This window comes from Salmo salar, chromosome 17, assembly GCF_965601325.2.
Source record: "Salmo salar chromosome 17, fSalSal1, whole genome shotgun sequence".
Classification (NCBI taxonomy): domain Eukaryota; kingdom Metazoa; phylum Chordata; class Actinopteri; order Salmoniformes; family Salmonidae; genus Salmo; species Salmo salar.
This window is the reverse complement of record NC_138307.1, coordinates 7,481,617-7,493,576: the sequence shown is the minus strand read 5'-3', so window position 1 is coordinate 7,493,576 and position 11,960 is coordinate 7,481,617. Positions and strand designations below refer to the sequence as shown.

Sequence of the window (11,960 nt, the reverse complement as noted above, 5' to 3'; positions counted from 1 at the left end):
TTTTATAATGATGAATAAGCCAGGTCAGAGGAGGAGAGTGTAAAGAGAAGAGGCATTACTCAACCATGTTTTTTTTTTAACCTTTATTTAACTAGGCAAGTCAGTTAAGAACAAATTCTTATTTACAATGACAGCCTACCAGGGAACAGTGGGTTAACTGCCTTCTTCACGGGCAGAATGACAGACTTATACCATGTCAGCTCAGGGATTCGATCCAGCAACCTTTCGGTTACTGGCCCAACGCTCTAACAACTAGGCAACCTACTTTGCCACTGACAGAGAACAAGGCTGTGTTGAGGCCGGAGATTCCTCTACAGTTTAACACTGAGAACATTAAATTATTTTTCTGACCGAGTCTCCACTCAGGTTCCAGAGCATCAATAATACACTGCAGCAGCTCAGGTTTCACATAGACAGGGCCAAGGCTCAAATGGGGGGTCCCTTATCTGTTAACACTGAAGCACGCCAACACGTTTACCTTGCAGCAACCTCTGTAATATACACAACACAGAGCAGCTTGATTTCAGTTGATTTCCATACACTAGCCTATTTGAGATGTGTATATCTATAACACATGCATGTAACTACAAAGCAGTTACTTGTAATGTTATTACAATGAATCATTACACGAGAAAGTATGCCACATAAACAGTGTCATGTATGTCAAGGTTTAACATTTTATTGTGCCGTGTACTTCAATTTCAGAACACTTAGTGAAGACTCCAAATGTCCTTGAGAAACAATATAGAACTAATAGTTTGAGGCCAAGTGAAAACACATCCATATACTTCTGGAGATAGGGCAGACAGTTTGATCTGAATAAAAGATACTGTAAGAAAACAGGTGAGTAGAGGGCTTTCATTCAATACAGTCTTTCTTCACAAAATATGCACCCCTTTATGAGTCCGTCTGTCATTCAAACTGGTGGCTTTTTCCTGTTTCTGGAAGCTGGGTCCTTGCTGGTGGGTATCACTCAGTGCAGCTGCATGGTAAGTAGGGTTGCAAAATTCCAGTAACTTTGGCAAAATACCCAGGTTAACCATAAATCCCATTTAGAAAATTACCAGATTTTCTGATTATTCCATACGGATTCCAGGAAAGTCTTTGTAAACCTGGGAATCATGGGAAAGTGACCATAATTGTGCAATCCTGCTGAAGAAGTGAGGAGAGCTACTGTGCAGGCAGAGGGATGCCCCTGGGGTCTGTGACTTGGCCTTCCTGTAGGTTCTTCACCAGCTGTGCCAACCAGCGTTTGGTGGTGGTGTCGTCCTTCAGGACCTGGGCAAACGTGGTGTCTTTAAGCTGGTCTGGTAGACACTGACGGAGGGCCTCTCGGGCTCTGGTGTGGGGGCAGAGGTGAGAAAAACAAAGTCATGTTAGTTATGATAGTAAGTCACTATCAGCAGAATCTATTATCTATCAAGACCATGATCACATCCACTGTTTTCAGTTCCCAACATCATTTCCCCAATATGTTTTTTTAGTCATTCCTGGAAAATTACTTCAAAAACACTGAAGGAATGAACGCAGGCTAAATGAGACAAGCAACAGCGGGTCGAAGAGTTGATTTCAATACCTGGAGTTGTCTGACAGGCGTAGGTAACAGCGGACAACATGTTTCAAAAGACGAGCGGAGGGCTCTTTGGAGAGCTGAAGAACCATTTTGCCCTGAAAGAGAGACAGTTGTGTAAAAAAATTATTCAGGAGGCAACCAATGTCTAGAAAAGTAGAATATTTTGAATATTGGTTAACCTTGAACTTACAAGTATCATGGCCACATGGGAGAAGCGTTCATACGTTTGGCAAATGTATGCCAGCCCTGTGTCATCAAGTAGTATTTTCTGTAGAATAAAAGTTGCTACCTGTCAGACAAAAAAAAAAAAGGAGGGCTGAAATTAGAGATGCACCGATATGACATTTTTGGCTGATACAGATATCTGATATTTTACTTGCAAACAGAAAACGATACCGATAACCGATATTTAACATTTTAGCGGCATTTTAAGCATTCTATTACAGTTAAATAGTTAACACACACACACGAACGCAGCAGTCTAAGCCCCTGCATCTCAGTGCAAGAGGCGTCACTACAATCCCTGGTTCGAATCCAGGCTGTATCACATCCGGCCGTGATTGGGAGTCCCATAGGGCGGCGCACAATTGGCCCAGCATCGTCCGGGTTTGGCCGTCATAGTAAATAAGAATTTGTAATTAACGGACTTGCCTAGTTAAATAAAAGGTTACACGCACACAAAACAGACCAAAAAGTTATTTTGGTGGCATTTACGTAGATCCCTATTACCAGTAAAACATAATCAAAACCTATTTCTTTCACTTACTTGCTGTGCTGTTTTGTTGTTCAGTCGTTTCATTCTCAACCAGGATTTCTATGGAAAGCAGTTTGGGTCTTTGCGTGTCAAAAAAGATACATGTCAAATAACACTATTTGACGTGTCAAATATCACAACATAATCTGTTTCAGTAGCTAACTATATAGCTAGCTGTCATCAGCTAAAATAACCCTAATTTATGAGACAGTTCTTATGGTGATTGGACCCATCTATGTGAAGCCAACCACAATAAGGATTAGCCATAATAGTTGACTTTGCAGTTAGCCTTCAAAATCAAAGTATGGCATAATACTATTTATATTCATTTGCATCACTGCCAATGTCATACTTTTATTTTGAAGGCAAACTGCAAATTCCACTATTGTGCCTAATCCTTATTGTGGCTAGCTTCACAACACATAACCCGGTCCGGTCGAGCCTCACTAGCCAGATGAAGCGAGCTGGCTGCTTATAACGTTAGCTTTGGGAAACAGGGTTAAGTAGCTGGCTAGCTATTTATTTTCATGAACAGAAGTTCAATTTCAATAGGCATTCAACAAATGGCAACCTAGCTAATACTTACTCACAAGGATTCCTAAATCATTGCTAAGAATAATGAAGATGACTGCAGTTTCAACTGGTCATTGTTTTCAGGCTAGTTGTATTGGTGCTAGCTTGGTACCAAGCTAAAGCTAGCTACCCCAGAAGTTGCGGTCGAACAAATGCTTTATTACCAACGCGGTATTGTAAACACATCGTTCGTGGCCGGTGTTTGCAGACTTTTTTGTAAAGCTTTAACAGTGCTACTGTATCTTTTTTCACACGCAAAAACCCAAACGGCGTTCCATAGTATGTATGTCGTGAAGCTAATAGCAGTGACGCTATTACTGTGCAACTCTGGTAAGGCAACATCTGAAAAATAGCGCATTTCGTAGTGTGTACCGGTGCTCGACCAGTCGGCGAAGGTCAACATCACCCACGGCAGAGAACGGTTGATTGTCAAGGGCAATGAATTCCATTATCTTGGCTTTAATGGATTTCGCCTTTGAGTTGTCTCGCTGAAAATGTCTTACTCTTTCAATTGACTGCTCGATCCACACAGCAGACATTGCGGGCTAGGTTAGGAATGCTCTATTAACCTCTCTTGGGTAGGGGGCAGTATTTTCACGGCTGGATGAAAAACGTACCCAAATTAAACGGCCTACTACTCGGGCCCAGGAACTAGAATATGCATATTATTAGTAGATTTGGATAGAAAACACTCGGAAGTTTCTAAAACTGTTTGAATGATGTCTGTGAGTATAACAGAACTCATATGGCAGGCAAAAACCTGAGAAAAATCCTACCAGGAAGTGGGAAATCTGATGCTGGTAGTCTATTCAAGTCTTTGCCTATCTAACACACAGTGACTTAGGGTTCATTTTGCACTTCCTAAGGCTTCCACTAGATGTCAACAGTCTTTAGAACCTTGTTTCAGGCTTTTGCAGTGAACAGAGAGCGAACAAGAAGGCCGGGGAGTTGGTGACTCAGGGAATGACATGAGTTCATTGGCGCGCATTCACGTGAGGAGGTAGCTGTGTTCCAAAACGTTTTTCAAGACATTGGAATCGTCCGGTTGGAATATTATTGAAGTGTTATGTTAAAAAGGCCCTAAAGATTGATGCTATACAACGTTTTACATGTTTCAACGAACGTAAAGATAACTTTTTTAAAAACTTTTTGTCGTGACATTTTGGCCGCGCTTCCTACATTTGGAGTAGCTTACTGAACGCGCAAACAACGAGATATTTGGACATAAATTATGGACTTTATCGAACAAAACAACATTTATTGTGGACCTGGGATTCCTGGAAGTGCCTTCTGATGACGATCAAAGGTAAGTGAATATTTCTAATGCTATTTATGATTTTAGATGACTCCAAAATGGCAGGTATCTGTATTGCTTGATGTCTTTTTCTGAGCGCAGTACTCAGATTATTGCAAAGTGTGCTTTCCCCGTGATACTTTAAAAAAAAATCTGTCACAGCTGTTGCATAAAGTATATGTTCATCTATAATTCTTTGAATAAGAGTTTAATATTTTATCAACGTTTATGATGAGTATTTTTGTAAATTGTTGTGCTGATTCATCGGAAGTATTGGAGGCAAAATATTTTCTGAACATCACGCGCCAATGTAAAATGCTGTTTTTGGATATAAATATGAACTTGATCGAACAAAAAATGCATGTATTGTGTAACATGATGTCCTAGGAGTGTCATCTGATGAAGATCGTCAAAGGTTAGTGCATAATTTTAGCTGGTTTTCTGATTTTTGTGACGCCTGTCCTTGCTAGGAAAATGGCTGTGTGGTTTTTCTTGTGTTGGAACTGTCCTAACATAATCTAACTTTATGCTTTCGCCGTAAAGCCTTTTTGAAATCGGACTATGTGGTTACATTAAGGAGACGTGTAACTTTAAAATGGTGTAAAATAGTTGTATGTTTGAGAACTTTGAATTATGCCATTTTGTGGTTTTGAATTTGGCGCTCTGATTTTTCACTGGCTGTTGAATAGTGTGAACCGTGGGTCTCCCCAAGAGAGGTTAAACTAGTCAAAACAGGAACATTTTACATCTGGCTAGAAATTAATAAAATGTCCTCATGTGTGCTTCCTATATACCCCCAATAGAATTCCCATACTTTAACGATAACAGCTTCTCCATCCTAGAGGGGGAGATCAACAATTTCCAGGCCCAGGGACATGTACTAGTCTGTGGCGACCTAAATGCCAGAACTGGACAAGAACCTGACACCCTCAGCACACAGGGGGACAAACACCTACCTGGAGGGGACAACATTCTCTCTCCCATATGCCCCCCTAGGAACAACTACAACAACATAGCCAACAAAAATGGGTAACAACTCCTGCAGCTCTGTTGGACTCTGGGTACGTACATAGTCAATGGTAGGCTTTGAGGTGACACCTATGGTAGGTACACATATAGCTCATCTCTTGGCAGTAGTACTGTAAACTACTTTATCGCTAGCCTCAACCCAGAGTCTCTTAGAGCATTCAGTCAGTCCACTGACACCCCTATCAGATCACAGCAAAATCATACTCTACTTGAACAGAGCTATGCTCAGTCATGAGTCATCAAAGCCAAAGGAACTGAATAATATTAAGAAATGCTATAGATGGAAGGAGAGACGTGTGGAAATCTACCAAAAAACTATTTTGGCAACAACAAATTCAATCCCTTCTAGACAATTTCCTGGACAAAATGTTTCACTGTAAAAGTGAAGGTGTAAACCTGGCAGTAGAAAACCTAAACACTATATTTGACCTCTCAACTTCCCTATCAAATCTAAACATTTCAAAACAGAAAACTAAAAATGATAAATGGTTTGATGAAGAATGCAAAAACCTAAAAGAAATTGAGAAACCTGTCAAACCAAAAACATAGAGACCCAGAAAACCTGAGTCTACACCTTCACTATGGTGAATCACTAAAACAATACACTACGGAAAAAGAAGGAACAGCACGTCAGAAATCAGCTCAACATAATTGAAGACTCTAACCACTTCTGGGAAAATTGGAAAATGCTAAACAAACAACACGAATAATTATCTATCCAAAATGGAGATGTATGGGTAAAACACTTCTACAATCTAACAAAGAACAGCAAAAACATATACATGATCAAATACAAATCTTAGAATCAACTATTAAAAGACTACCAAAACCCACTGGATTCTCCAATTACCTTGAATGAACTACAGGACAAAATAAAAACCCTCCAACCCAAAAAGGCCTGTGGTGTTGATAGTATCCTCAATGAAATGATAAAATATACAGACAACAAATTCCAATTGGCTATACTAAAACTCTAACATCATCCTTAGCTCTGGCATCTTCCCCAATATTTGGAACCAATGACTAATCACCCCAATCCACAAAAGTGGAGACAAATTTGACCCCAATAACTACCGTGGGATATGCGTCAACAGCAACCTTGGGAAAATCCTGTGATTTATCATTAACAGCAGACTCGTGAAAACAACGTACTGAGAAAATGTCAAATTGGCTTTTTACCAAATTATCGTACAACAGACCACATATTCCCCCTTCACACCCTAATTGACAAACAAACAAACCAAAACAAAGGCAAAGTCTTCTCATGCTTTGTTGCCTTCGAAGCAACTTGGCATGAGGGTCTGCTATACCCATTGATGGAAAGTGGTGTTGGGGGAAAAACATACAACATTATAAAATCCATGTACACAAACAACAAGTGTGCCGTTAAAAATAGGCAAAAAAATAAATAATAATTTCTTCCAACAGGGCCGTGGGGTGAGACAGGGATGCAGCTTAAGCCCCACCCTCTTCAACATATATATCAATGAATTGGCGAGGGAACTAGAACAGTCTGCAGCAACCGGCCTCACCCTACTAGAATCTGAGGTCAAATGTCTACTGTTTGCTGATGATCTGGTGCTTCTGTCACCAACCAAGGAGGGCCTACAGCAGCACGTAGATCTTCTGCACAGATTCTGCCAGACCTGGGCCCTGACAGTAAATCTCAGTAAGACCAAAATAATGGTGTTCCAAAAAATGTCCAGTCGCCAGGACCACAAATACAAATTCCATCTAGACACAGTTGCCCTAGAACACACAAAACACTATACATACCTTTGCCTAAATGGCCTGTTTATTGCCTTACCTTACCTCCTTACTTACTCCATTTGCACACATTGTATATAGATTTTTCTATTGTGTTATTGACTGTACTTTTGTTTATCCCATGTTTAACTCTGTGTTGTTTTTTGTCACACTGCTTTGCTTCATCTTGGCCAGTCGCAGTTATAAATGAGAATATATAAACAAATTTTAAAAAACATCAGCACCACAGGTAACTTCCACAGAGCTGTGAGCGATCTGAGAGACAAGGCAAGAAGGGCATTCTATGCCATCAAAAGGAACATCAAATTTGACATACCAATTAGGATCTGGCTAAAAATATTTGAATCAGTTATAGAACCCATTGCCCTTTATGGTTGTGAGGTCTGGGGTCCGCTCACCAACCAAGAATTCACAAAATGGGACAAACACCAAATTGAGACTGCATGCAGAATCCTGCAAAAAATATCCTCCTTGTACAACGTAAAACGCCAAATAATGCCTGCAGAGCAGATTTTGGCCTATACCTGCTAATTATCAATATTCCGAAAAAAGCTGTTCAATTCTACAACCACCTAAAAAGAAGCGATTCTCAAACCTTCCATAACAAAGCCATCACCTATAGAGAGATTAACCTGGAGAAGAGTCCCCTAAGCAGCTGGTCCTGGGGCTCTGTTCACAAACATAAACAGACCCCACAGAGCCCCCAGGCCAGCAACACAATTAGACCCAACCAAATCATGAGAAAACAAAAAGATCATTCTTTCCAATGTGTCAAGTAATTAACCAAAAAACTGAGCAAACTAGAATGCTATTTGGCCCTAAAAAGAGAGTACACAAGGGCAGAATACCTGACCACTGTGACTGACCCACACTTAAGGAAAGCTTTGACTATATACAGACTCAGTGAGCAGAGCCTTGCTATTGAGAAAGGCCGCCGTAGGCAGACCTGGCTCTCAAGAGAAGACAGGCTATGTGCACATTGCCCACAAAATGAGATGGAAACTGAGCTGCACTTCCTAACCTCCTGCCAAATATACACTGCTCAAAAAAATAAAGGGAACACTTAAACAACACAATGTAACTCCAAGTCAATCACACTTCTGTGAAATCAAACTGTCCACTTAGGAAGCAACACTGACTGACAATACATTTCACATGCTGTCTGCAAATGGAATAGACAACAGGTGGAAATTATAGGCACTTAGCAAGACACCCCCAATAAAGGAGTGGTTCTGCAGGTGGGGACCACAGACCACTTCTCAGTTCCTATGCTTCCTGGCTGATGTTTTGGTCACTTTTGATTGCTGGCGGTGCTTTCACTCTAGTGGTAGCATGAGACGGAGTCTACAACCCACACAAGTGGCTCAGGTAGTGCAGCTCATCCAGGATGGCACATCAATGCGAGCTGTGGCAAGAAGGTTTGCTGTGTCTGTCAGCGTAGTGTCCAGAGCATGGAAGCGCTACCAGGAGACAGGCCACAACAACCCAGCAGCAGGACCGCTACCTCCGCCTTTGTGCAAGGAGGAGCAGGAGGAGCACTGCCAGAGCCCTGCAAAATGACCTCCAGCAGGCCACAAATGTGCATGTGTCTGCTCAAACGGTCAGAAACAGACTCCATGAGGGTGGTATGAGGGCCCGACGTCCACAGGTGGGGGCTGTGCTTACAGCCCAACACCCTGTGCTCTTCACAGATGAAAGCAGGTTTACACTGAGCACATGTGACAGACGTGACAGAGTCTGGAGACGCCGTGGAGAACGTTCTGCTGCCTGCAACATCCTCCAGCATGACCGGTTTGGCGGTGGGTCAGTCATGGTGTGGGGTGGCATTTCTTTGGGGGGCCGCACAGCCCTCCATGTGCTCACCAGAGGTACCCTGACTGCCATTAGGTACCGAGATGAGATCCTCAGACCCCTTGTGAGACCATATGCTGGTGCGGTTGGCCCTGGGTTCCTCCTAATGCAAGACAATGCTAGACCTCATGTGGCTGGAGTGTGTCAGCAGTTCCTGCAAGAGGAAGGCATTGATGCTATGGACTGGCCCGCCCGTTCCCCAGACCTGAATCCAATAGAGCAGATCTGGGACATCATGTCTCGCTCCATCCACCAACGCCACGTTGCACCACAGACTGTCCAGGAGTTGGCGGATGCTTTAGTCCAAGTCTGGGAGGAGATCCCTCAGGAGACCATCCGCCACCTCATCAGGAGCATGCCCAGGCGTTGTAGGGAGGTCATACAGGCACGTGGAGGACACACACACTACTGAGCCTCATTTTGACTTGTTTTAAGGACATTACATCAAAGTTGGATCAGCCTGTAGTGTGGTTTTCCACTTTAATTTTGAGTGTGACTCCAAATCCAGACCTCCATGGGTTGATAAATTGGATTTCCATGGATTATTTGTGTGTGATTTTGTTGTCAGCACATTCAACTATGTAAAGAAAAAAGTATTTAATAAGATTATTTCATTCATTCAGATCTAGGATGTGTTATTTTAGTGTTCCTTTATTTTTTTGAGCAGTCTATGACCATATTAGAGACACTGTGTGTTATTGTGTTATAATTAAGTCTATGATTTGATATTTGATAGAGCAGTCTGACTGAGCGGTGGTCGGCAGCAGCTGAGAGCTACAGAGAGAGAGAGAGCTACAGAGAGAGAGAGAGCTACAGAGAGAGAGAGAGCTACAGAGAGAGCTACAGAGAGAGCTACAGAGAGAGCTACAGAGAGAGCTACAGAGAGAGCTACAGAGAGAGCTACAGAGAGAGAGAGAGCTACAGAGAGAGAGAGAGAGCTACAGAGAGAGAGAGAGAGCTACAGAGAGAGAGAGAGAGAGAGAGAGAGAGAGCTACAGAGAGAGAGAGCGAGAGATACCGTTTTGGAAAGCTCACTGCCAGACTCCATTATGCGAAGGCACAGGGGAATGATTTCTGTCGTCAACAGGAAGTTGATCACTTCCTGCTCATCTGTTTTGACCAAGGCACCTGCCAATCAAACAGGAACAAGTTACAGAGAAACATACATGACACATACTGTATTGTCAAAGTAATTGGATCATTTCATTACTTAGGCAATGACAACATCAGAGAGTGAGATAGAGAGAAGAAAAGACAGAGAGAAGGCATCATAGCAATAGAACCACAAAAATGATATAAAGGATATTTACCGATGACTCCTAGGCTGGTGAGTCGGAGGTACTCAAATGGTCGTGTTTTGCTGACAGTGTGTAAGAAGGGGTACAGGAAAAGAGGAATGTGTGCTGCCAGAAATGCCGATCTGTGAAAAACAACAGTACATAAGTTGCACATTTCACATCATATAGAAGAAAATACACTGACTGTTTTGGTTAAGTGCACTGTACAATTCAATCATGATGAGAGAAAAATCAAGGGACCCACCTTGTCTCTGGATGAGAGGCCACGCACTGCAGGAGTGCTAATGCGTTGCATACTCTGTTGGACTGGTGAGCGGTGAGGGTTGGGGGGTTTATTGAGGGGTAGATGTTGACAATTTCCTATTTATGAAAGAGTATGAAGCGGGTCATCATCAAGTTTAGAGCCACACTCAAAGGAAAACCATGCTCCATCCTGCTGGAGACTAGCCAGTGAGTGTTGTCCACAATCTTACCTGCAGGAGAGCAGCTATAGTCCCACAGGAGTGCCATAGCATTGGAGCCAAATCTGGCACGGACTCCCGTTTTTTACTGAGCTCGAGCAGGGCATTCTCGCGGGTCTCTGGGCTGGACAGCTCGTTGATCCACTGGTAGATCTTTTCCCTATCCACTTGGCCAAGAGCCGTGGTTACAGCCTGTTTTACAGGAGAGGTGGACACATTGAGCTAAATTGACATTGTGTTTGAATTATGCAGTTAACAATGCGTTTCTAGCCACCTTCATGAATGAATGAGTTAGCTAGGTAGCTACCGAACGGTAGCTAACAACTGTCAACAACAATATGTAAATTCACGTTACTTTCATGGATACAGTAACTTTCCCACAAAGTTAGTTAACTACCATAACTAGCTCATTCAAATGCAAGTATTATCCGAACCGTTTACCACAAGAGGGGTTCTAAACATCTTTGTAACAAGTTTAGCATTAGTTAGCTAATAGCAACTCTACTGGCTAAAGTCAGGCCCTTTATTGGCCTTGTGCTAGCAAGAAAAATAAAAATAAGCCTTGTGTTAGCTCTTGTTAACCTAGCTAGATAACGCTTGCAAGCTAGCAATACCGTTTGTGTACTTACTGCTCCTGTAGCCAGCATTCTATGCAGCGCTTGGATATTTTAGAAAAACGTTTCGTAAAATATAAAAATATGTTCTGTTGTGAAAACAAACAACAAATCTCGCGAGAGCGCAACTGCGTTTAACCTTTCAACTCAGACGTGCCTCAATTGATCCGCTGGGAAAGTGTCGTAACTATTTCCGCCTTTTTCTGTTTTGGACCAGACTTTAATATTATGCACGTATTCCACATTGCGGCCGACAATTGGGCGACTCCCGAATGACAGATCTACAAGTATCCACAATCAGTCGGGCTCCCGAGTGGCGCAGCTGTCTAAGGCACTGTATCTCAGTGCTAGTGGCGTCACTTGTTGATGATTAGTTATTTGAGAAGGAGACAAGTCAAGACGCTGGACCGGGTGATTCAGTTTATAGTAAGGCAGTTTATTATGAGACAAAGATATTTGGCAAAGTGTGCACGGACTCCTTCGTTTAGCTCATAGGGAACTAGCAGAAGAGAGCCCCGAAACATAGTATACATCCAATTTATACAATGAAATAACAGTGTGTTGACGTTGAGTCTAGTAGGTCCGCTCTCCTGACTGGTCGATGAGTGGAGGGACGGTCCACTCTCCAGGTGGTGTCGACTTCCCATTGGCCCTTGGCAGTGTCCTTTGTCCTCGGAGTCCAACACACCTAAGTGTGTGTGTGTGTGTGTGTGTATTTCTGGTAATTCGTGTCTGGGTGCTTGCGA

The 11,960-nt window shown here is 42.5% G+C and overlaps 1 protein-coding gene across 4 annotated transcripts; it reads right to left on the bottom strand.

The window, feature by feature from the left end:
- Positions 1-654: 654 nt before the first annotated feature.
- On the bottom strand, positions 655-11,554 carry LOC106575212 (CCR4-NOT transcription complex subunit 9). 4 transcript variants are annotated; one of them, XM_082963394.1, is made up of 8 exons: positions 11,215-11,554; positions 10,613-10,792; positions 10,384-10,499; positions 10,152-10,261; positions 9,860-9,969; positions 1,764-1,862; positions 1,577-1,668; positions 655-1,339 (listed from the first exon to the last, which is right to left on the bottom strand). In XM_082963394.1, exons 1-8 carry the CDS (start codon positions 11,245-11,247, stop codon positions 1,171-1,173), a joined length of 909 nt encoding a protein of 302 aa, XP_082819520.1. In that variant the 5' UTR covers positions 11,248-11,554; the 3' UTR covers positions 655-1,170. The 4 variants fall into 4 exon arrangements, with proteins under 4 accessions (XP_082819520.1, XP_082819519.1, XP_014007046.1 ...); XM_082963393.1 differs by having other exon boundaries at positions 655-1,352; positions 1,578-1,668; XM_014151571.3 differs by having other exon boundaries at positions 11,230-11,554.
- Positions 11,555-11,960: the final 406 nt, after the last annotated feature.